General features: G+C 35.6%; 1 protein-coding gene across 1 annotated transcript in view; it reads left to right on the top strand.

The window, feature by feature from the left end:
* The window catches only part of KLHL29 (kelch like family member 29), a 1611012-nt gene extending 1583782 nt beyond the window's left edge, over window positions 1-27230 (top strand). The window contains exons 14-15 of the mRNA XM_053709637.1: window positions 8131-8275; window positions 20245-27230. Of these exons, the coding sequence (XP_053565612.1) occupies window positions 8131-8275; window positions 20245-20428 (329 nt within the window). The 3' untranslated portion in view covers window positions 20429-27230. The remainder of the gene's footprint in view (window positions 1-8130; window positions 8276-20244) is intronic.
* The last annotated feature ends 331 nt before the right edge of the window (window positions 27231-27561 follow it).

The raw sequence follows: 27561 nt of genomic DNA, 5'->3' as shown, positions 1-27561 counted from the left end.
TATATTATGTATGTATATGTGTGTATGTATGTGTGTGTGTACGTATAATATGTATGTATATGAATGTGTGTGTATGTGTACGTATAATATGTATGTGTATAAGTTTGTATGTATGTGTGTGTACATATAATATGTATGTGTGTATGTATGTGTGTGTACGTATAATATGTATGTGTATAAGTTTGTATGTATATGAGTGTGTATGTATGTGTGTGTGTGTACGTATAATATGTATGTGTATACGTTTGTATGTATGTGTGTGTACGTATAATATGTATGTGTATAAGTTTGTATGTATGTGTGTGTGTATGTATGTGTGTGTACGTATAATATGTATGTGTATAAGTTTGTATATATGTGTGTATGTATATGATTGTGTATGTATGTATGTGTGTGTGCGTATAATATGTATGTGTATAAGTTTGTATGTATGTGTGTGTACGTATAATATGTATGTGTATAAGTTTGTATGTGTGTGTGTGTGTATGTATATGAGTGTGTATGTATGTTTGTGTACGTATAATATGTATGTGTATAAGTTTGTATGTATGTGTGTGTGAACGTGTAATATGTATGTGTATAAGTTTGTATGTATATGAGTGTGTATGTATGTATGTGTGTGTACGTATAATATGTACAGGTATACCCCGCTCATACAGCGGGTTAGGGACCGGAGCCCCGCTGTAAAGTGAAAACCGCCTTAAAGTGAAACAAGGCAGTTTTAGCTTTCTTTTCAGTGTTTAAAATCTTAAAAACATGTTTGAACTAACATATATTAGGGGTGCAATAGTGCTATGTTTAGTTTAACACTAGCACAGCAAGTATTCAATTAGTATTCAACAAATACCGTACCTGTAAAATAGTGACAATTACTGTACTAAAATTTGCCAGACTATAGCACTGAGACACATATTGCACTGCAATGCAGTTAACAGAGTGAACTAAGCATAACAAAATGGTGCCAGTCACGTTTCTCGCAATCTCACATTGATTTACAGCACTGTTTCAAAATCCTTGGAGGTTGAACTTCAGCTCCACAAAGCGCTGTATTAGCGAATCGCTGTAAAGTGAAGCGCTGTAAAGTGAGGTATATGTATGTGTATAGGTTTGTATATATGTGTGTGTGTACGTATAATATGTATGTATATAAGTTTGTATGTATGTGTGTGTGTACGTATAATATGTATGTGTATAAGTTTGTATGTATGTGTGTGTGTGTATGTATATGAGTGTGTATGTATGTGTGTGTGTACATATAATATGTATGTGTATAAGTTTGTATGTATGTGTGTGTGTACGTATAATATGTATGTGTGTGTATGTATATGAGTGTGTGTATGTATGTGTATGTATAATATGTATGTGTATAAGTTTGTATGTATGTGTGTGTATGTATATGAGTGTGTGTATGTATGTGTATGTATAATATGTATGTATATAAGTTTGTATATATGTGTGTGTGTACGTATAATATGTATGTATATAAGTTTGTATGTATGTGTGTGTGTACGTATAATATGTATGTGTATAAGTTTGTATGTATGTGTGTGTGTATGTATATGAGTGTGTACGTATAATATGTATGTGTATAAGTTTGTATGTATGTGTGTGTGTATGTATGTGTGTGTGTACATATAATATGTATGTGTATAAGTTTGTATGTATGTGTGTGTGTACGTATAATATGTATGTGTATGTATGTATATGAGTGTGTGTATGTATGTGTATGTATAATATGTATGTGTATAAGTTTGTGTGTATGTATATCAGTGTGTATGAGTGTATGAGTTTGTATGTACGTGTGTGTGTGTGTATATGAGTGTGTATGTATGTGTGTGTGTACATATAATATATATGTGTATAAATTTGTATGTGTGTGTGTTTATGTATATGAGTGTGTATGTGTGTGTGTATGTATGTATGAGTTTGTATGTACAGTATGTGTGTGTACGTATATGTATATATATATGAGTTTGTATGTATATAAGTGTGTGCGTGTTCGTATATGAGTTTGTATATATAGTAATGTGTATGTATGTGTGTGTGTACATATATGTATATGAGTTTGTGTGTGTGTGTATGTATAAGATGTATGTATATGAGTTTGTATGTGTGTACGTATAATATGTATGTATATGAGTTTGTATATATGTTTGTGTGCGTATAATATGTATGTATATGAGTTTGTATGTATATAAGTGTGTGTGTGTGTTTGTATATGAGTTCGTATATATAGTAATGTGTGTGTGTGTACATATATGTATATGAGTTTGTATGTGTGTGTGTGTATGTATAATATGTATGTATGTATGTGTGTGTGTGTACGTATAATATGTATGTATATGAGTTTGTATGTGTACGTATAATATGTATGTATATGAGTTTGTATGTATGTATATGAGTTTGTATGTATATAAGTGTGTGTTTGTATATGAGTTTGTATATATATATTAATGTGTATGCATGTGTGTGTATGTGTGTATTTTTATGTATATGAGTGTGTATGACTATGTATATGTGTGCGTTTGCCCAAACTTTTCTGTTTCTCTGTCTGTTTCTCCATATACTATTATCTATCCATCTTTCTATCTATCTATCTATCTATATACTTTATGTATATATATATATATATAATATACAGTATATATATATTTATTTTTTTGCATTTGTAACTAAGTTGGTGGCCTCTCTGCTGTAAATTACATATCTAATTTGAAATATAAAAGATAAATTTAAATGAAATTTACAATTTAAAGGAATTCTTCAAAAGCTTAGATCTGTCCCAGCATATGCACATTCATTTTCCATGCATTATACAAGGTCTAAAGCTTCGATCATAAATCAGTAGAGCTACAAAAGAAAAAAAAAGAAAGACTTTCTGCACTGTTATAGAATCAAAAAGCAATGAGTCAAAGATTAGAGCAAATGTGTAGCAAGAAATTGAGGACAGATGAAATTTAAATGTGTGTTGAATAAAAAAAAGACAAAGAAAATAGCGTGTGGCTGAGAATTACGCTTCCTCATTTTGCCTATATTTCTGTAAAACTGCTTATCTGAAATATAGTGCGTGTGTAGAATATAAAGTTACAAAGAGAGCCGCTGCGGCTGACCCCAGCAAAAAACTGTACAATGAAAGAAATATTCTCAAAAGAGAGTATCACTGTCATCTTTTGTTATCGGCTGCAGAACCATTCAAATAGCAGTAGCAGTGTGCTTGAGTACACTCCGATCACCATTTAAAGGGTAACAGTGAGATTTAATAAAGAGAAAATGAATAAAAAGATGAATTACTCATTAGCAAGCAAAGGAGAGGTTTAATTAAAACATGTTGGTACAATTCCATTTTCTTCTTTGGTTATGATAATTAAGTATTACATCTATTCAGTTTTCTACTATTGTAAATTTCATGTCTGCTTTCACACTTCAGTGAAATGGACATTAAAGTGATGATAAATTCTGTATTTTAAAATACTAGGATTTACCATCACTAAAAATAAAGGCCACCTTCATTCGTCAGTCTAAAAAAACCTGATGAAAACGTGCCTTTATTTCGCTGTGGCAACACGGCTTAGTTAAGCGGCTCTAAACGCCCACGGCACTGCTCATTTTTTCAATGAGGTGATGTTCTCACCTCTTGGCCAATAGTTGTGTGGGCCAATAGCCATTATGCTGTGGGCACACACAGTAAATCCTAGTGTTTGTGAGACACTAGGATTTACCATTACTTTAAACAAGAGTTTTTTTGCAGTCTTGCAATAAACTAATATAAAAATGTTTGGAATAGATTGTCCTCTTGTTTGCTGCAATTGTTTTGCCCACCATTTCCTCTATACAGAGGAGCCAAAGCAATTTCTGTGTAGAATGTTGCAGGGTTAGGGTTACAATCCAAATAAGTGCATAGATGTTTACCCTGATCTCTAATGTCACATATTTTGCAACCTAAAATGCACCTTCCTATATCAATAACAATTTCCAATGCTTTTGTGCTTTTCACTGTGCAGGTATACCAGGCCATCTGACACTAGGTTGGTCACATGACTTGAACTCATGCTAAATTCTGTAACATAATCAGTTAAATATAGCCAACTGGCGGCCCAAGGGCCTAGCCTTTATGGCCCCAGGGAAAAAAGCAGAACATTTAAAGCTTTAAAAATATTAACCTGCGGCCCCCAAGTGTTAGGAAGTTGGCCATCCCTGATCTAAGTTATATGTATCAGCTGACAGTTTCAGATTTCATGGAGGCTAATAAGCATTCCATTATACTAAAGTCAAAATGAAACCTTCATTATTCATATAGAGCAGCAGTTTTAAGATACTTTCTAATTTACTTCCATTATCAAATTGTGCAGTCTTTTTATCTGCACACTGTCTGAGGCACCAGCTCCCACTGAGTATGTGCAAAACTACACAGTGTATATGAATCTATAATAAGCTAATGGCTGTCACATGATACAGGGGAAAAGCTAATTGACGGCAGTTTTTAAATTTGTCTGAAAAAAATCTACTGTTCATTTACAATTGACATTAAGTGCTATTGCATTGTCTTGTTATTATGCACTTATTTGTATTTAATGGTCTTTTAAATGCAAAAACGTACTGTCTTCATACTATACTTCTTCATAGCTTACTTATTTGTAACAGTGATTCAGAAAACACACTCATTTTCACCTTTTGATGTCCATTGCTCTGTATTTTGTCAGTAATAATGAAGTGATTGGAGTTACAGATAAAATTAATATGGTGAAACTAGTCTCATTAAACATAGCCAGATACCCATAATATATTCAACGGTCTCCAAAAATCAGACCAATAGCAAAAGCATATTGTTTAGCAGCCCATGTTACCTATTTGAAAGTACAGACTGCTGTCAGAGACCCTTAGGCAACACTATACCAATTTAATATTTTCTATGTGATCTGCCAATTCAGTATCACAATACTGTTGGGCATAAAGTGAGGTTGCTTAAAGGGACAGTAGAATGAAAACATTCATGATTCAGACAGAACATACAATTTTAAATATCTTTCCAATTTGCTTATTTTTTCAAATCTGCTTTGTTCTTTGGTATCCTTTGTTAAAGAGTAGGCTCAGGGGCAGCAATGCACTACTGAATGCTAGGTAAGGAATGACAAGGTGCATTTATGTGCAGTCTCCAATTAACATCTAACTTCTGGTATTCCATTGACTTCTATGGTGGAATAGGTTTTACTCCTGCACAATATTGTACGTTTGGCTTTTGACGCTCGTAGGGTTAGCGCGCAAGCAAAACCAGTTTATTTTCAACTTGTAATACGAGTGCAACCCAACACACGCAAAAAGCTTACATGCTCCACTTGTTATCTGACCCTTAATGTCCATTAAGCAGTGGGTGTCACCTTATTGTAACTTAGGTTTTTCTGCTAAGGCCAATAAGAGACAGTTATGAATGGCTTACTAGAGTGTGCAACCAATGACTGTGTGGATTACAGCTGTGTCTGCACTTCCACAGGAATTTGGGAAGCCAACAATATTCAAAATAAAATTACAGTAAAAGGGAACAAAATAAATAATGAAAGTATAATTGTTTTACTACATATAATTATACATTTTATGTTAATATTTTGAAGCATGTAATGTCCCTTTAAAGTTACCAACTGTAAAATAAATACATCGTTATTATTCTTTGTTTGTACAGTATATAACTATTGATATTATTACATGTTCCAAATGCAATTACCCATTTTTATTGCACCAGCAGCCTCTTTCACATTAAGCTGCAAAAACAAAATATGCATTAATAAACATAACTACAATAACCAGATACTTCTTGTTCTTGAACATTACATTTTTCTGGTAGAGAAAGAAAGAGAATAAAAATAAAATAGCTGTTTAGAGATAAAAGTTATGTGGGAAATGCTACAGCAGGGGGCTGGGCCCCCCTGAAAGGGTAAAGAAATCTGTAACTTATTATCTATCTGATGTTGCAGCCTAAAGGCAGAAAGTGTATAACCATTTCCCTCTATTTCAAATGAAATTCTATATATAATTAACTATAACCAATTACGCTGATTTCAATTAACTTTGGCAGTTTGTAATGATTCACAATAACTTTGAAGGTAAATAGCATACCATCAATAAATTACTTAAAGGGACGTCAAATGAAGCACATCTCTAGCCATGCATATGAAAGAGTACTATTCAGACTTTTTAAAAATACTTTATTGTACAAAAAAGTTAAAGGGACATAGTGCAAAAATAAAATGTTGAAATGTGCATTTTATTATTGAACCTATGGGGTTAAACACATAGTTAAAGTAAGCTTCAGAGAAGTAATGCACTATTGGGAGCTAGCTGAACACATCTGATGAGTCAATAACAAGAGGAATATATATACAGTCACTAATCACTAGATAGCTCCCAGTAGTAGTGCATTGCTGTTTCATCAGAAAGTCTCCTAAACTTGCTTGCTGTTTCTTAACCATGGAAGTTTAAACTTGACTTTTATGTTAAAGCTGTTATTTTTTATATTAAAACAAAAATTTTGTGTCTATATTTATGTTCTGCATTTTATTAGTCTGGGACTATGGACCTCATGATCAAAAACTCACCAGAATAGAGAGAAATCACGCACAATCATCTTCTGGTGCTTTATTTGAGCATTATATTCCAATGCATGCGTTTCTCCTTCACGCCCAAAACCCTACATAGCTAGCAACTCTCAAACTAAAAGTTGCCTTTCTAAAACTCTTTAAGGGACTTTACGGTACAGATGTGACTGCTTAGATAATCTCACCATAGAGGAGCGTTTTAGATCATTGGGCCATAAGAGAGATACTGTTAAAGGACCAGTCAACAGAGTAGATTTGCATAATCAACAAATGCAAGATAACAAGACAATGCAATAGCAATTAGTCTGAACTTCAAATGAGTAGTGGATTTTTTTTCTGACAATTTTAAAAGTTGTCTTTTTCCACTCCCCCTGTACCATGTGACAGCCATCAGCCAATCACAAATGCATACACGTACCATGTGACAGCAATCAGCCATTCACAAATGCATACACGCTTATTCTTGCACATGCTCAGTAGGAGCTGGTGACTCAAAAAGTTTAAATATAAAAAGACTGTGCATATTTTGTTAATGGAAGTAAATTGGAAAGTTGTTTAAAATTGCATGCTCTATCTGAATAATAAAAGTTTAATTTTGATTGAGTGTCCCTTTAAAGGAATCTGCTGTGCAGTTAGGGTTCCCACCTCGGCCATGTTTTCCTGGACAGCTATGAGTTACACATGCTGCAGGGTGTGTAGGGAGGAACATGAATAGTGCTGTCGAGGGTCACTATATGTGTGCTGTCCAGAGGAGCAATGCATATTTCCCTCTGCACACCCTGCAACATGTGTAACTCATAAGTGTCCAGGAAACCATGGCTGAGGTGGCAACCTTATGTGCAGTGCATGTGTTTATTTAGAATGTTAAAGGGATATGGACTTTATTGCATAACTTCCAGCCTATATGGTGGTAATGCATTCTAGTGTGTCCATAAAATACGCATGGCTCCTTTTTGCAAAATAAAAGTAACCTCTTTGTATGAAGTCTGGTAACCCCTCCCCTCTGCATTTTTTTAAAAGTAAGCTGGAGTTTTATACAGTCATTCAGAAGTCATTAATGTAAAAAGAGGTAAAAGAGACTGATGTGCTCTGCACAGGTCCGTCTCTGGCCACTGCAATAAGAGTAATGTGGCATTTCATTGGCTATGTTGTCTAAAGCCTACTTATAAAAAGGAGAACAGGGGATTGGCCAAACCTTCTGCAATGATCATTTATCTACAAAACAAACATAGACTTTATTAGTGAATTTTGTAGATAAATCCTTAGATAAATGTTTCCAGGATTATGATCAACCACATAGAGGAATACAGTAGTGAATATTTATGTCCCTTTAAGTGATGTCGCCCCCCCCCCTTACTTTAATTAAACTACAACATTGCAATAAGATTCTAAGCTTTTAAAGACTATTAACAGACCAATACCTTCATACAAAATGCAAAGCACATTACTGGAGCCTTTTGTTACAGGAAGATATTTGGCACATGTGCCAGTGACGTGATTTACAGTTTGTTTTTTTCTCACTGAGATGTCTTTATATTAACAGATAACAAATATGCCCCAGCGGTCACTCTCAATGGTTTCATCTTCATTCTTGGAGGAGCTTATGCCCGAGCCACTACAATCTATGACCCTGAGAAAGGCAGTATAAAGGCTGGTCCGAACATGAACCACTCCAGACAGTTCTGCAGGTGAGAGAGAAAAAAAAGTGCTTCTGAACTGTGTAAGTATAAAAGAACCAGGAAAGAAAAGGACAGAGTAAATCACACAACAGGGATTTAACAACCAGCTTATTAATCACTACAAGTCATTTTCTTCTTGGCGCTGAAGTGGACAGATAACACTTCAGCTTTTTTATATATTGCATGCTGGGTCACCAAAGCCATCGTAATACGTACAATATCGTTTAACAGTCAGCTGTAGATGCTTAAATACTGAGATCATTTGCACATTTGTATAAAATGTTTCATTGTCTGATTTTTTAAATTTAATTATTTCTTTTAACTCTAATATGTTGTTTCTTTAATGGGCCGTGATAGTGGGTCAGGTGTTCCAGAGCAGCACTTTAGGAGTTAAAGGGACAGTAAACACTCATTTTCATATAACTGCATGTAAGAGACACTACTATAAAGAATAAAACGCACAGATACTGATATAAAAATCCAGTATAAAACTGTTTAAAAACTTACTTAGAAGCTCTCAGTTTAGCTCTGTTGAAAAGGTAGCTGGAAAGCCCACTGCAAGTGGGAAATAAAACACTCCCCCTCCCCCTTCTTTTGCATATGCAAAGAGGAGCAAGCTGGAGATGGTAGCTGACGGTATTCACATAAAACTTTGGGGCTTGGTTAGGAGTCTGAAAATCAGAGCAATGTTATTTAAAAATAAGCAAAACTATACATTTAAAAAAAACAAAAAACTTTATGGGCTATATAAATAAATCATCTACAAAACATTTATGCAAAGAAAAAATTAGTGTATAATGTCCCTTTAAACAAATAGCATTGCAGGCTCACTAGTGTTAAAACTGCATCCTCTACTAAATGAAAGCATAATTTTTCCACTATAATGGCTGTTTAACCCCTTGGGTGACAGAAAGAACTACAGAGTCCATTGCCAATGCACCGCAAGCAGGGAGTGAAAAAATTAGGACAATCAGGTTGTGCGGCTGTTTCACTTGTGTATTGTCATGTCATATGTGTTTAAAAAGGACATGAAAGTCAATACTATATTATGAGGCTGCACATCCCCAGCATATAGTAAATGTGTTTAAATATAAAAAAGACACGTCTTAATACAGGATATGCACTCACCTGGTGCCAGTCTCTGAGCTTGTATGAGTGGTGATTGCCAATTATGCTGCATGTGTGTCAGTCAGGCACAGCTACCAATAAGTGCCTGCGTAAGATTAAAGACTGGTTTTAAAAGGATATTAAACACATTTTGCATATGTGTAACAATTGTGCATATCCAAGACTTACTAGAAAGACTACTGTAAACTTTATTTTTTCCCTCCCAAAAAATGCGTGTATATAAGTGTTTAATGTCCCTTTAAAAAATTATTGACAGTCTTTTTTTCCAAACTCTGTTTGAAACTCCTGTGCTTTAGTATGCTGAGGGCTGGGGCTTCACACTAGTTTCAAATATCTGCCATTATCCCCCTTTAAATTTACAAAGAGCCGGCTGTACCATCCACCTACCCTTCCATTGGTTTTTCCTCTCAAACCTTTTCTTTTCTCTGTCTTTTGTTTACTTCTCTCAAATGGTCAAATAGTTTATTTATTTCAAGTTTATTTTATGCCATGTTTCCATAATTCAGTTAATTCCAATAGCCCAATCCTTCTCATTTACCGTACCTGTGACTAAACACCACAGAACCATCCAAGTGACTGGCAGACTCCATCTGGTACAATATTCCATAGTGCCAGCTGGATGTAAATTCACAGCTGGTCTGAGGATAATTTATGAGACAGTGTTTTCTCTAAATATTTATCAAATCATTCTTTTCTCCTAAATTTAAAAGCAGTAAGATAAATGAAAGAAACACTTTTCCTTAATAGCTCTGGGCTTCATATTAGTTTGAGTTATGTTCTGGGGATAGATGAGTTTAGTTATTTTATCTTGACAAGCATTTCTATTTGTTCTGTTTGTCACGGGGTACCTCTGTGTTCTGATTTCCCAGACTAAAGCACAGGTTGGTGCACAGAGGGCTTAGATAAACCTTCCTGTGATTCTTCCAGCAGTTATAGCTGTATTGCCAGACTGACAGCCGGACTGACTGAACACAACATGAATTAACAAGACTTGTTAGCATTTATGGCAGTCCCTAATGCCCAGTACTGTACAGGTTCTGCAATAACCACATTAAAACAGCAAGCAGGGTACTTTAAAGGAATCTTTGTAGAATGTTTAGTTATATGTAGTAAAAAAAATGTAATGAGAGAGAGAGGAGAGAGAGAAAGAGAGAGAGAGGAGAGAGAGGAAAGAGAGAGAGAGAGGAGAGAGAGGAGAGAGAGGAAAGAGAGAGGAGAGAGAGGAAAGAAAGAGAGAGGAAATAGAGAGAAAGAGAGGAGAGAGAGGAAAGAGAGAGAGAGAGAGAGAGGAAAGAGAGAGAAAGAGAGAGAGAGAGAGAAACAGATTTTTCTCAGGCTAAGCTGCATTGAATACATTTCTGTAGAGATAGACTTTTGGAGATCGGGAGGAGTGCTGGGGCAGTTCAGAGGCAGCTCAGGGTGGTCTGGTGATTTGAGGATGGAGCACTGTTCAGGGGTGTGTCCAGGCAGTTATGGGTGGTGCCAAACATTTCTGAGGGGGTTTTAGGTGATTTCTGTAAGCAGTAACATAAATGGAACATAAATAGTAAAAGATAAGGGGTGAGAGGAGAAAGTAGGACAAAGCTCCGTAACATGCACCATCCAAAAAATTGCAGTTCTGGTATATACATAGTATACAGTATTTATCAACAATCAAGAGCTGCATACTAAATAAATATTTTTAAATCATTTTATTCTGCCATTTAATTGCACAATTTGGGAGGATTTGTAAATCCAGAGCAATCCAGGGATATGCCTCTTGAATATTTTCACGAATATGTATACTTATATCTGCTTTGCTGTGGAAAATCAGGGACCACATGTAAATAAGCTTGTGCGCTGCTGTAAGCAAAGCCTGTGAATGACTGTGTGCAGTATTGTCCTACATCCAGGAAAGCTCAGACAAACTGCTATACACAAATATGGAAAGATGCACTCTGTCCTCTCTGGGATAGGGACAATATAGGGAAAGCATTTCATATAAATAACACAGGTCAAAACTGATTTTATTGCCAATTATATTAGATCGATTTTAGGGTAACTTTGTGTAGCTGATTTTGAATATAGAATCGGTTTTCTTTCCTAAGATATGGAGTGTCCACAGCGTCATTCAATTACTAGTGGGAATATCACTCCTGGCCAGCAGGAGGAGGCAAAGAGCACCACATCAAAGCTGTTGTGTCACTCCCCTACTCATAATCCCCAGTCATTCTCTTTGCCTCTGTCATTGGAGGAGGTGAAGTTTGGTGTCTGAATAAATGAATTCCTTTTTTCAGGGTACTTTTCCATGCAAGCAAGGATTTGGGTTTATCTGAGTCCACGTCAATCTCTTCAGTAGAGTAGTGGTGGCTTTTTAGCAGTTAGGGAGTTGTGAGGTAGTCCTTGCTTTGTATCCTAACACATTGCTGCCCATGGTACAGAAAGCCAGAGTTGGTTACTCTGTTCTTTCTTTTTCTACAGGTCTCTGTAAGGCGTATGTGTCCTTTCACGCCTTGTGAGCTGTCTTCCTGCCGGACAGCTAGACTGCAGGTAAGTGCTTTTGTCTTCTAGGTCTTGGAGACTTGCACTTCAGAAGAATATTTCATATGCATTAGATGGGGACATTTTTAAAATCCTTTATACAGGATTTTCTTTGGTAGTGGGCAGGTACATTATGTGTGTTGAGACTAGGGGTTAATCTTCCCTTTATTGGGACATTTTTCCTCTTTGGGCTAATTTTGTTGAAATACTTTATTAGTATGTGTGTGGCTTATGTTTTATACCAATTTGGCAGTTGATTTTCTTTGCTTGCTTAGTTGGAACAGGCTAACTGACAAACTGCTTGAGTTTGAAACCAGGTGCAGCTACTTTCATCTTTGTGTAGTTTCCTTTCTCTGCCGGTCATGTGACTTCTCTCTGTTGTCGGATATTCATGGAGCGGAGCGGCGTCATTGAATTTCAGTCTCTTCAGTGTCGATCTACTATACGATTGTTTTAGAGAATTCTGGCAGCCAAATTGTGGTATTAAAAATTCTTAAAGTGACAGTGTATTTAAAAAAATTCTACAATTTGGGGAATTTTTTATTTAGTATTATGGACATGGACCAAGACTAGAGGCACAAATTTTTGGCCTTTGCAATTCTGTGCTGCATGCTTAGCTAGAACTCTTCAATTTAAAGATAACTTGTTGCCCTATAAGCCCAATGTCTCTCAGGATGATGCTGTTCAGGCAATGCCACAGCTTTCTCCTCAAACGTCCCAAGCCTCTATGGCATCACATACAGTGCCCTACAGTTCTTCTCAGCCTCCTCGAGGAGTTTATTTGCCTACAGATTTTGCTGCACAGGTATCTTCTCTTACCTGCTTTTTCTATGCTGTGAAAACGCAAGAGGAAAATTAGACATTCAGATAGTATGGTTTCTGTTCCACCTACTGCTACGCAGGTTTCCCTCCCTCATAAGTCTGATGAGGAGGATCTCCCCATCTCCCGTTTTTAAAAAGATATTTCCTGCTGCTGACTCCATTAAAGATTAATGGCGCACGGTGCCTAAAGTAGAAGGGGCTATTTCTACTATGGCTAAGAGAACTACGATCCCTATAGAGGATAGCTGCTCCCATGGACAAGAAGCTGGAGGCTTATTTGAAAAAGATGTATGTTCATCAGGGTCAATGGCAACCTGCAGTCTGTATTGCCACAGTAGCAAGAGCTGCATCTTATTGTGCAATGCCTTGTCTGAATCAATTTTAGTAGAGACTCCGTTAGAGGAGATTCAAGATAGGACTAAGGCTCTCAAACTAGCCAATTCCTTTATTTCTGATGCTAACATGCAAATGATTAGACTGGGAGCCAAGATGTTTGGCTTCATTTTCTTAGTCCGCAGTGCTTTGTGTCTAAAATCTTGGTCAGCTGATGTTTCCTTCAAGTCCAAGCTTCTGGCGCTTCCTTACAAGGGAAAGGCCTTGTTCGGATCTGGTCTGGCAGAAATAAATTCTGATATTATGGGTGGAAAGGGGTCTTTTCTACTGCAAGACAAGAAGAACAGACTCAAAGGACGTCAAAGTAATTTTCGTTCCTTTTGTAACTTACAAGGTCAAAAGTCTTCCTCTCCCTCTTCCAAGCAGGAGCAGTCCCAAGTCTTCTTGAAAGCCCAATCAGTCTTGGAATAAGGGGAAGCAATTAAAGAAACCCTCAACTGAGTCTAAGTTAGCATGAAGGGTCGGCCCCTGGTCCGGGTTCGGATCAAGTGGGGGGCAGACTTTCCCTGTTTTGTCAAGCGTGGAGATGAGATGTCCCAGATCCTTGGGCTATGGACATAGTATCTCAGGGTTACAAAATAGAATTCAAAACTTTCCCTCCCAGGGGCAGATTGCACCTCTCAAGATTATCTGCAGACCAGGTAAAAATAGAGGCATTCTTGAACTGCGTTCAGGACCTTTCCTCCCTGGGAGTGATTGTTCCAGTTCCAGTAAGGGAACATGGTCTAGGATTCTATTAAAATCTGTTCATGGTTCCCAAAAAAGAGGGAACTTTTTGACCCATTTTAGACCTAAAGTGTTTAAGACCTAAAGTTTCTCAGGGTACCGTCCATCAAAATGGAAACCATTCGAGGGTCAGTTCATGACGACCATAGACCTGAAGGATGCATATCTTCATGTTCCCATCCACAGGGATCATCACAAATTCCTGAGATTCACCTTTCTAGACAAACACTTTCAGTTTGTGGCTCTTCCATTTGGCATTGCCACAGCTCCCAGAATTTTCTCAAAAGTTCTGGGGGCTCTCTTGGCAGTGATCATATTGGTTCAGGAGCCATCTTTTCAACAAGCAAACTCTCATACAGAGATCTTGTTGTCTTTTCTACTTTCCCACAGTTGGAAAGTGAATCTGGAAAAGAGTTCCCTTGTTCCAGCTACAAGGGTGGTTTTCTTAGGGACCATAATAGATTCCCTATTTATTAAATCTTTTCTGACGGAGGTCAGAAAATCCAAAATTCTCTCCTCTTGCCTCTCTCTTCAGTCTACTGTTTGGCCATCAGTGACTCATTGTATGGAGGTAATTGGTCTGATGGTCACTTCCATGGACATCATTCCCTTTGCTCGATTAAATTTAAGAGCTCTGTAATTATGCATGCTCAGACAATGGAACAGAGACCATTTGGATCTGTCTCAGTGGATAGATCTAGACCAGTTGACAAGGGACTCTCTCCCGTGGTGGCTTTCTCAGGACCATCTGTCTCAGGGCACATGCTTCCGGAGACCTTCCTGGGTAATTGTGACCACGGACACCTGCCTGCTAGGCTGGGGAGCAGTCTGGGACTCGTTAAAGGCGCAGGGACTATAGACTCGGGAGGAATCTGCTCTCCCCATAAACATCTTGGAGTTGAGAGCGATTTACAATGCTCTGATGGCTTGGCCTCAATTGTCCTTAGCCTGGTTTATCAGGTTTCAGTCGGACAACATCACTTCAGTGGCTTACATTAACCAGCAGGGAGCGGTCTAGCATACCTTATTCCTCCATTTGCGCTCCTTCCACATATATCGTATCAAACAAGAGAGAGCATCGGTAATTCTAATAGCTCCTGCATGGTCTCACAGGATCTGGTATTTAGACCTTGTGAAGATGTCTTCTTGGCCGCCTTGGAGGTTTCCTCTGAGGAAGGACCTTCTAACTCAGGGTTCATTCCTCCATCCAAATCTTGTTTCTCTGATGCTGACTCCTTGGAGATTGAATGCTTAGTTCTGTCTTTGAGACCATGATCCAGGATAGCAAGCCTGTTACTCAAAAATGTTACCATAAGGTATGGCTTAAATACTTTTATTGGTGTGAATCTAAGGGCTACTCTTGGTGTAGGGTCAGGATTCCTAGAATGTTGTCTTTTCTCCAGGAAGGTCTGGAGAAAGGGTTGTCAGTCAGTTCTGCGAAAAGTCAGATTTCTGCATTATCTATTTTGTTACACAAACATCTGGCGGATGTGCCAGATGTTCAATCTTTTTGTCAGGCCCTGGTCAGAATCAGACCTGTATTTAAACCTGTTGCTCCTCCTTGTAGCCTTAATCTTGTTCTTAAAGTTTTGCAGCAGGCTCGTTTGAGCCAATGCATTCCACAGATATCAAAGAGACAGTCAAGTCCAAAAAAAACTTTCATTTTTCAAATAAGGCATGTAATTTTAAACAACTTTACAATTTACTTTTATCAACAAATTTGCTTTGTTCTCTTGGTATTCTAGTTGAAAGCAAACCTAGGAAGGCACATATGATAATTTCTAAGCCCTTGAAGGCCGCCTCTATTTTATTTACTTTTCACAGCAGGGGAGAGCAAGCTCATGTAGGCCATATAGATAGCATTGTGATCACGCACGTGGCTAGTGGCAGACACTTCACTAATTGGCTAAAATGCAAGTCAATAGATAATAAATAAAAGTCATGTGATTAGGGCCAGTCAGAAGATGCTTAGATACAAGTTAGTCACATAAGTAAAAAAGTGTATAAATATAACTGTGTTTGTTTTGCAAAACTGGGGAATGGGTAATAAAGGGATTATCTATCTTTTTAAACAACAAAAATTATGGTGTTGACTGTCCCTTTAAGTTGCGATCTTGGAAGGTTTTGTTTCTTATTGCTATCTCTTCTGCTCTGAGAGTTTCGGAACTCTCGGCTTTGCAGTGTGATTCGCCTTACCTTATCTTTCATGTGGATAAGGCGGTTCTTCGTACTAAATTGGGGTTTCTTCCAAAAGTGGTTTTAGATAGAAATACTAATCAGGAAATTGTTGTTCCTTATCTCTGTCCCAATCCTTCTTCTCATAAAGAACGTCTGTTGCACAACTTGGATGTTGTGCGTGCTCTAAAATTCTACCTACAGGCTACTAAGGTTTTCGCCAGTCTTCTGCCCTGTTTGTTTGTTTCTCAGGAAAGCGTAAGGGTCAGAAGGCTACTTCTACTTCTCTTTCCCTCTGGTTGAGAAGTATGATTCGTTTTGCTTATGAGACTGCTGGACAGCCGCCTCCTGAGAGAATTATAGCTCATTCCACTAGGGCTGTCTCCTCTTCTTGGGTTTTCAAAGATGAAGCTTCTGTGGAACAGCTTTGCAAGGCTGCAACTTGGTCCTCTCTGCTTACTTTTTTCTAAATTTTACAAATTTTATACTTTTGCCTCGGCTGAGGCCTCTTTTGGGAGAAAGGTTCTTCAAATGGTGGTGCCTTCTGTTTAGGTCTGCCTGTCTTGTTCCCCCTCCCTGTTCATTCTGTGTCATATAGCTTGGGTATTGTTTCCCACTAGTAATTGAATGACGTAGTGGGCTCTCCATATCTTAGGAAAGAAAACAACATTTATGCTTACCTGATAAATTTCTTTCTTTCCGGATATGGAAAGTCCATGACCCCCCCTTTATTAAGACAGTTATTTTTGACTAAACCTCAGGCACCTCTACACCTTTGTGTTATTCTTTTTCCATTTCCCTTCCGTCGAATGACTGGGGATTATGGTTAGGGGAGTAACACTTAACAGCTTTCCTGTGGTGCTCTTTGCCTCCTCCTGCTGGAGTGGCCAGGAGTGATATTTCCACTAGTAATTGAATGACGTCATGGACTCTCCATATCCGGAAAGAAATAAAATTATCGGATAAGCATAAATTGTGTTTTTCTAGATTAACTCTAATTTTAGAGATATTGGATGCCCCCACTGAAAACATAAAAATGTAATGATCAGGCGTACCCTACCCACAAATGACATGGAAACGGTCTCAAATCATACAAATACCTAATGGCAATGTATTAAGTACAATAACATAAAAACAAAGTAAGCTGATTCAGATCACACACTGTTTATACACTTTTCTTTTATGTGGGTCATCAGGACAATCACGTTGCAGGCTCCAGCAGTACTCTGTCAACTTATGGCTGTCCTAATTGCCTTGATACATTTCCACCATCACCTTTATATCCTGATGGAATCTCTCCCCTTGTTCCTCACTAAAATCACCAAAATTATCCAGAAAGTGTACCTTTATGCTCATATTAGTTCCCACATTTTTAAAGTTGGTGAGCTTGTTTTCCATCGTCTTCATAATTGTCTGCTTTGTGGTTACCCAAGAAGTTCTTGACAACGAAGACACAACTGAACCAGACAGAAGCTTCAACAGCATTCATAAATTTTGTGAAATTCGAATCGTTGATGAGTTTACGAATTTAAGGACCATCAACGATTCCTGCTTTTAGTTTTTAAAAACTCAGTCCAAGGAACTATTTACAAATGTATTTGAAGCAATCACCATCAGTGTCCAAGGCCTTAAAGCGATATGAAACCCAAATTTTTTATTTCAGAATTCAGATAGAGCATACAATTTTAAACAACTTTCTAATTTACTCTTAAATGTAGCCACCAATCAGCAAGCGCTACCCAAGGTGCTGAACCAAAGAAACTTACAGTCCTGCTTTTTTCAAATAAAGATACCAAGAGAACAAAGAAAAATTGATAATAGGAAATTAGAAATATGCTTCGCATTGCTAGAAAGCATTGCACTCACGAGATGGGAGCCTCCAATGGGAGCTTTGTTCTGATGCCGTCAGTGACATAGCGAACAGGAAAATAGTGCAGAGATTGCAGCATTTTTAAATATATATGTATATAAGCATATTCATATATATTTACAGGGAACACACAGTTAGAACGCAATGTAAAGGCACTTTTCAGTGCCATTTTTTTCTAACACATCACACCCACCAACTTGAAAGACCCAAAATTGCCTAGTGCAGTTGTTTTTATTTTAAAAAATGCTACTTTTTTTTTTTTTTAATAAAAAGCTATAATGTCCTTTATTTTGAGGGCATTTTTAGAAAATGAACCAGGCATCTATTCTCTGGTTAACGGGGGCGTGCGATAATTTACAATGTGCAAGTGTCTTTGTGAAGCAGTCTGGAGATAAGAAGGTGCAATTAGAACTCAACCATTGGTTTAGCGAAATTGTGTCTATTACAATATGTTGACGCATTTATAGTGTATAAGGAAAAAGCACTGCAGTCTTAAACTATTAGAATAATCTGCAGTATAAAATTTGGATACTTAAAAACAAATCAGCTATTCCATGTAAAATTAATTATTGTGATCTGAAAAATACTCTCATATCAATTTCTGGGCCCTTAGAAATATGCAGTGATAAAAAAAAATGATGATTCACATTTCCCATATAGCGATAGATCATGAGTGTAGCGCTATTTATTGCTCCTGCTCCACTACAAGTAAGCTTTTTGCGCTCGTCGGGTAGCACGCATCATAGAATTTAAGTAGAACGTTTTTGAACGATCGTTAACCCGACATGCGCGAAAAGCAGAACTTAGAATATCAAGACATCGTTAACGTATTCCCCATAGGCATCAATGGAGCGCAAATAAGGGCAAAGAAACTAACACCCTTACTTGTGCTCAAACCCTATCGTGTTTAACCAAGTATATTTCACATTCCAATGTTCTTCACATTGAAGAATATGTTCTAATATTTATTCATAAATACATATTTTATATATATATATATACGTTTTTTTAACTTTAAATAATGTGCTTGTAAATTTTTGCTCACCTTGTTATACCTCATAGTTATTAAGTAAATCATTTGCCTACGGGGAACAATTTTTTCCTATCTGTGGTAATGATGCAATGTATCCTATAGTGAATACATGTAGAAACTGTCTTATATATACACCACTGTCAATTGTATAATAAGCTCATTTTAGGGACTTTAGTCTTCCTTTAATCATGGAGAAGCGAGTCTTATTCAATCTATTCTGAAACTTTACCCAGCCCTTTCTCTTTTTATGCACATTGAATGCTGTTGCTAAAGATACAGAGTCCAATATTTAGCACTCCAATAGCAACGTCAGAGTGTACCAAAATGGCGGCCACGATCATGAAGCTGGGATAGAGGAGATGGAGGGTATGCATTCATATATATAAAATGATATATAGGTATAGATATATACAGATATATATATATAGGAATATTTATTTAAAAATACTTAGAACATACGTGAAGAACATTGGAATGTAAAATACTTACATTTAAACACCATTAAATATGAATATTGCATATACTGTATGTATATATATATATATATATATATATATATATATATATATATATATATGATTTTACACGTTTTCAGCTGCTTGAGTTCAAAAGGCTCCAATGCACTTATATATTTATATATACAGGTATATGTCTGTAAATACATATATAAGCATATAAATACATATATACATTTTATATATATATATATATATATATATATATATATATATATAGACATGTATATGTATGTATCTCTATGTTAAAGCCCTTTGCAGTCGTTTTTTTTTTTCTAACACCTGAGACCCTTCATATCTTTGAGCCCTTATAACTTTTTTATGCAATTTGTTTGAAATCATTTTTATTAGATATTGTTATTATGAGTGTAACTGTACTTTTAAATGTATTTAGAGTTAACCAGCGCTCTAAGTTGCACTATCCCAACGTGCATTAAATTAATTTGTGCTCAAGCAAACACGTTTGCTTTCAACCTGCAATACACACAGTACTTCTGACGTGCTCCAAGAGCCCCCATAAACCCCTTTTCGTTGTGTGCAACATTTAGCGAGCCAAATCTACCGCATAATGGGGATCATAAATTATGTAGAATTATTTGAGGATTAATGTCTCAGTGATAGGAGGATATATAACTGATCTAACGTTTAATGTATTGAGATTTAAATTAAAAAATATATATACTGCATCTTTTGTGTTTTACGGTAAAAATTACATATCAATTATATACTGTATATTGATGTTTTTATAGCCTCAACAATTTACCATTTGTTTTAATTATTATCTTTCTTTTACTAGTGCTGTGGTCCTGGATGGAAAAATATATGCCACAGGCGGCATTGTTAGCAGCGAGGGACCTGCATTGGGAAACATGGAATTCTACGATCCAAAATCAAACACATGGACTCTATTACACAATATGCCTTGCCCTCTTTTTCGCCACGGCTGCGTAGTGATAAAGAAATACATTCAGAGCGGTTAATGTCACAAAAACTCTACAACCAGATTTTTTTTTTTCTTTTGGTGTTATAAACCCTTTTAAGGGCAAATATATTGGCTCTAAAGAGGTTAATCATCAATTTCTGTGCTTTAGCAGCATTGTATTTTTAAGAATTAGGGGAAAACAGACAAAGAACATTTCCTTTTCCTCTGCAGGTTTTGAATAATGTCTACATTGAATGTAGAAATTCATCTTCACCTTTTGGTGATGTTGGAGTGTTGGGCTCCAAATTATGTATATTACTGTAATCTAATGAAACAAATTTGTCACTCAGTACCACAGTGGCACTTACTGATAGTGTCATTCTAGGTGCAATAGATCTCCATATTTTTTACTTTTTAGCAAATGGGATGGGTGAATTATATGTATTTCACATATAGATGTGAGACTTGGATTTTTTTAAGTGCTTGTTTCCTAATAGAGTTGCTAGCATACCATTGCTGAGAATATTCATAAGCCGTTCATCTAAACTGGCTCTGCCCATCCTCATAAGACAATATATATATATATTTATAGCCAGTGGGAAGAGAAAAAAAACAGTTTGTCAAAATAAAGAAATTCAGGATGATGTGTCTCTATCATATTTTTATAAGCTAAGCTGTTCAAGAAAAAATTTTGAAGCTACATTCAATACATAAATGTACGTGCACAACTGTGTGCTTCTGGTAGTATAAGTATGCTAAAGCTGTTAAATTGATGAAACACATAGTAAACTCTTTGGTTTTATCTGAAAAATTACAGATTTGGAGATTGCATTAATGGCTTCTCTATACTGTTATGCAAGCCAGGCTGCAGAATTAAAGATAATATATATATACACAGTGTTTTTTGTAAGAGAAAAGGTGCCGGTACTCACTGAATATTGATTGATTTATTGTGCTCAGTAACTTTGAGAAAAGCAAAGGGACAAAGTTATCTACAATGTTTGATATATTTTGCAGCCCCCTCTTGTGAAAACTATATATATATTTACATGATGATCACAAATATTACCTGTTATGAGATGGCAGAGGTGGTGGTACTCAGTAATAGTGAGTGCCCCTTCAAAAAAAGCCCTATATATATTTTTTTTATTATTGTTTTTATTTAAAGGGACAGTCTACACCAGAATTTGTATGGTTTTAAAAGATAGATAATCCCTTTATTACCCATTCCCCAGTTTTGCATAACCAACACAGTTCTATTAATACACTTTTTACCTCTGTGATTATCTTGTATCTAAGCCTCTGCAAACTGCCCCTTATTTCAGTTCTTTTTAAAGACTTGCATTTTAGCCAATCAATGCTGGCTCCTAGGAACTCCACGTGCGTGAGCACAGTGTTATTTATATGACACACATGAACTAACACCCTCTAGTGGTGAAAAACTGTCAAAATGCCCTGAGATAAGAGGCAGCCTTCAAGGGCTTAGAAATTAGCATATAAAGCACCTAGGTTTAGCTTTCAACTAAGAATACCAAGAGAACAAAGAAAAAATGGTGATAGAAGTAAATTGGAAAAATTTTTAAAATTACATGCCCTATCTGAATAAGGAAAGTTTGTTTTGGACTAGACTGTCCCTTTGACTACAATTAAGAATTTGCTCTGTACTAAAAAAAAAATCGGCCACCAATGATCATAGATTATTACTACACATATACTAAAGTAATACATTGGATCACCCCTGTGAACATCCAGTAACATAAATATATATATTATTTATAGGTCTAACATAATATATACTCTATAGGCTGCATCTGTTAAACCCACTTGGCCGCCAGAAAGGACTGCAATGTATTGCTAATTTTCTATGCACTGCTTTGTCACCCTCTTCAGCAGCCACAGTGTCAAGAGATGTTGTTCACAGCTTCCTTTTACTTTTGAAACTTTAATAAGTTATCTACAGCTTTGCAGCTGACGCAGATTTTATAGCTGTACCTAAAACTGAAGAGACCTGGACTAGGAGAGGATCTCAGTAAGAAACGTTCACTCAATATGTTGGCTGCACAGTTCTAAAGCTGAAAAAAAGAATTCAACAAAAAAGATTACTTTATTCTAATAATAATAATATTCTATAAAAATTATCAGGACATGCCATCTACTAATTCCCATTTAAACTATCTTAAATTAACTTTATATTTGAATAAGCATTAATCTTAACTTAAATGAACTGATTTATCAACTAGACTTGGGGTCTATTTAACAAGGGCTGAATGGCCCCTGTTCCCCTTGTTTCCGCACGAACCTTCAGACTCCCCCGAAAACAGGAGTTAAGAAGCAGCAGTCTTAAGCTCCTAAACTCATATGCCGCCTCTGAAGCGGCGTATAGCAATCCACCCTATCATGTACGATCAGGCTGATTGACACCCCCTGCTAGTGGCCGATTGGCAGCGAATCTACAGGATGCGGTATTGCACCAGCAATTCACAAGAACTGCTGGTGCAATGATAAATGACGACAGCGTATGATGTTGGCATTTATCAATGTGCGGCGGACATGGTTTGCTATAGAGGATCATGTCTGTCCGCATATATATAAATAGACCCCTTGATCTGTGAATGATCTTTCAGCCCCATCTAGAAACTCAGCAAATAAATATATTTTTGTTGTTGTATTTATTTTTGTACTTACTGCAACAACTATAATTTAATCTAACTTTTCGATGCCTACACAGTTACTCTTGTAGGTTTGTGAATCATAATGCCAAAAAGGTACTTAAAAGGTTATTTGCAATCATAATATGCACATGATTAGATGGAGCTTATTCACAAAATGCTATAAGTTTCTCCTGATGATAGCCATAAAGAGTATTATTCTCTAATTGTAAACCTCTAGATTTCATATATTATTGTATTAAGCATATTTTATATGTTTCTCATACTTAAGTGGGTAGTTTTCTTAAAGTTACATAGCACTGCAAAAAACATTTTTATTAAGTTTTTATTTTCTGTGAATCTGGCATATGAAGATTTAAAATAATGACCTAAAAGGGCAATAATATCATTTTACCTTATCTAATAAAACATATGTTCTCCAAATAATAATATTAATTACATTATTAATGGACCACCAAGGTACATGGCAATATTATAGTTAACAGACCCTTCTGTATAATACAGAAAAAATAGTCTACAAGTTAAAAACTAAAAGGGCTGTGGTAATAAAATTGTGGACTTGTATTTTCAATCTCATTTAGAAAATAATTGAAAATGGGAATGCAATCACTGATGCATAGGACTTTGGTCCCCATTCCAATCCAGTACAATTCAAGTGCAGCATGTCTTGCATGTATTTTTTGCAGGTTTTCAAAGCTATTACAATCCATTAGAAAAAACTCACAGTAACCAAAATTTGCAAATGCAATTTTTGTCAGGATTTTTAGACTTTATAAATTCAGCATCCTTGACATATTGAAAAAAAATGTTTTAATTAAATATGATAACCAGGATATTCATAAATAGGAGCAATTATGTGCTTTGAAGTCTAAAATACTAATTATAATTTTTAAGTTTAAAATATTACTCACTATCTCTTACAAATTTGTGAACTATGGACTAATTCAAAAGTTAACTATCCCAATAGATTGGAAAAAGTTAGACAAACAAGAAAAAATATCACTTGGTCGTCCATACATTTTTAGCACAGGAATTCTAATGGATTGGATTAGGGGGCTTTAAAAAACAAATCCAAACATGTTTTTGTAAGAATTTCTGCATACTGATATCATGGCCATCCTTTCAATTATTATAATAATAATTATTATTATTGTTTATTTGTATAGTGCCACAAAATTCCGTAGCTGCAAATCCATCTTAAAGGGACAGTCTACACCAGAATTTTTATTGTTTGAAAAGATAGATAATCCCTTTATTACCCATTCCCTAGTTTTGCATAACCAACACAGTTATATAAATCCACTTTTTAACCCTGTGATTACCTTGTATCTAAGCCTCTACAAACTGCCCCCTTATTTCAGTTCTTTTGACAGCCATCCATTTTAGCCAATCAGAGCTGGCTCACTGGAACTCCATGTGCGTGAGCACAGTGTTATCTATATGACAAACATGAAATTACACCCTCTATTGGTGAAAAACTGTCAAAATGCCCTGAGAGAAGAGGCGGCCTTCAAGGGCTTAGAAATTAGCATATGAACCTCCTAGGTTTATCTTTTAACTAAGAATACCAAGAGAACAAAGCAAAATTGGAGATAAAAGTAAATTGGAAAATTGTTTAAAATTACATTCTCTTTCTGAATCATGAAAGTTTATTTTGGACTAGACTGTCCCTTTAAGCACAAATGAATACAGGCCAAGTAGAACATACTTCGTAGAAAACCAACTGATATGTATTATGAATGATTTTCATACAAAGGGAATTTTCTTTTAAACAATTCATCTGTGTGAATATGTTGTCTATGATTCATTGGTGCCCATAGGCAAGTTAAAAAGAAATTCTGCAAGAATACATATTCCTAGAGCATAATAAAACCAATGCATTTATTGACTAAGTAGATCTGCAATTTTCCCTCATTGGGATTAAAAACAAATACTTAAAAAATACTTTTTTCTTCTCCACGTCTTTAAGTTTGCTGATAAATTCTGTTTACACATCAAAGCTTATTTTGACAAACTGTTTATTATACATTGTATTTTGAAGTATTGTTTAGGCTAAAAAATTTACAGTAAAAGTCTAGTCTTCCTGGAGTTCTCAACTAATTTGAGTTTTCTTCTATACAAATTAAATATATAATTGAAATATATTTTCAAACAGTGTTTTGGACTTAAAGTTTGTTCTTCTAATGTCCTACAGTAGATACAAACATTGCTACCCACTTCAATACATATTCAGAAATCATACTGAAAATGTTTTTTAGTTTTAAATTGACTATCTTACTAAAAAAATATTTTTATATTCATTTCAATCTAGTTACCATATCAGCGCTTAACACTGACATTACATCAGATCCACAGAAAGTGTCATTTACAACGATTGTTGTATAGTCCAGTGCATTTATACAAAAGGTAATTACAAAATATCTAAAAGTGCACACGTTATTACGAGTGTGTAGATCCATCGGGGGTTTCATAGACAACAGTTTAGGGATCTTGCTGATTTAGAGTTTAAAGTTTGGCACCAAAACTGTATAAATTGCCTAACAACTCTTTTTGACAGCACTATCCCTAACACTGTTATTGGTGCTGGTTAAGTGCTAAATTTGCTTTTGCTGCATTGTTTGAAGTACTCTTTTTCCTTTTTTTTTTATTGATGATCTTTAGAAAGAATAAGCAATAAGATCCTTAAATCCTCATTGTTTATAGAACCCAGTGACTGGAGGTAGACAGAATTTAGTGCAATAAGGCTCTAAATCCTACATACTTTCAAATAATGTAATTCTCTCTACTTTCAGACTTATGTTGAAAGTATTTATCAACTATCTGAACACTACAACATTTATCAAATCACTCGTAAACACAATTACATTCTGAATGCTACTGTTTAAGGATAAATGGATAGTAAGTCAAATTTATTGTCCCTAAAGATCTTATGGTGGGTCATGCAGAAGGTAGAGAAAATTTTTATATACTCCGGAAGAACTGTATTTTGATATTGTCACAAATTACTAAAAAGATCTGACTGGCTTAATAAAATATTTACAGATCATTTGCAGATGATGAAAAGTTTCCATATTTGTTTAGTAATTGTTTCATTAAAAGCTTTGGTTTTTTGGGATCTGCTTTGTATTTGTAAAATATTAGAAAAACAATTTAAATGTTATGCTATTGTTATTAGTACAAATACGATAAATGTCCTTAAACATAGGCTATATACTGAAATCTTTTTAAATATGTCAATGACATTGTTGGTCATGCACCATAGAGTGATTTGGAAGGAGAAAAGTATATATACAGGCTGACATTAATACCAGCACTCACGATTAGCCTCAAGAATACTTTAGTTCATACATATTTATCTATTTCAATATAAATGGAAACCAAAAAGTTTTGGATGCCAAATCTGTACACTAAACATATATTTGAATTGCATTTTTTATGCAATGCTGTTTCTCACTGATTTGTTGATGCAATGACCAGTCGTATTCTACCACACCAGCTGGATCTGCAATAACAAACATTTTTTTGAACAGGTAATTCGATTTTGCAGGAGGTTACCTGTTAAGATCTTACCCTAAGACTTTGTCAGAATATCCAAAACCAAATCAAGAAAAAGAATGAGCCAGAGTTTTCCACATTCATATTTTTTGTGGGTAGTCTAAACTTCCACTCACTACCCAATCAAATCATTTCATAGATGCAAGTAGTAATCCAACATGGAATAAAAAATATTTATAAGAGAAAGTCCTTATGAGAATTAAGGATTGTAACCTTTCTATTATATATTTTTTGTTATATTTACTCTTTAAATGAAAAAGCACAACTAAACTAAGTACCTTCTACTTCCTACTAAGGTTGAATTTTCAGCTGGGATCACAAGCTTAAATCGGCTTGGAGCTGGCTGTTTTTCGAGTTGGTGTGTCTCTTACCTCCAAAGGAGGTGCAAGCATACAAGACAGACTCCGTACATATGGTTCTAGTTACAGTCATGCATTTACTCACACAGAAACAAATCTAAATGTTTCTGTGAATAATAGAACAAAACAGGGTTATCTGTAATGGTATTGTACATAGTTTATGTTAATGGTTAAGATCTTGTTATATTACAATAAATATATTTATAGACCTAGACTGATGGCTTGTTCATTCTTCCAACCACAATAAATGATTTGAAAACATCTAAATAAATTTAAAGGGATTTTGGTGTGTGTTTTATTGTACATAAAAAAAACACTGGTGTAGGCTCACTAGAAGTCTTTCCAGCCTCTCTAAAAGGATAGAGAGAACATAGGAATTTGAAAAATGATTTTAGTGAATCTACTGTGTTGTACAAGGGTAAAGGAATCCAAAGGTATATTTTCTTGATGAAAGACCATTATTGCACAAGTTTTCTGAAGTTATTCTAACAAAGGTCTTTATCCTTGAAGGTGGGGAATTAACAATATTTTTTGCATATCCTTGAATAAGAAAATATAATCACCTGATTAAAAGTTCATCAGAGTCATGGTCTTACAAGGAAGACCAT

This window comes from Bombina bombina, chromosome 4 (assembly GCF_027579735.1).
Source record: "Bombina bombina isolate aBomBom1 chromosome 4, aBomBom1.pri, whole genome shotgun sequence".
Classification (NCBI taxonomy): Eukaryota; Metazoa; Chordata; class Amphibia; order Anura; family Bombinatoridae; genus Bombina; species Bombina bombina.
The sequence above is the reverse complement of the archived record's forward strand: the minus strand, read 5'-3'. Positions and strand labels throughout refer to the sequence as shown.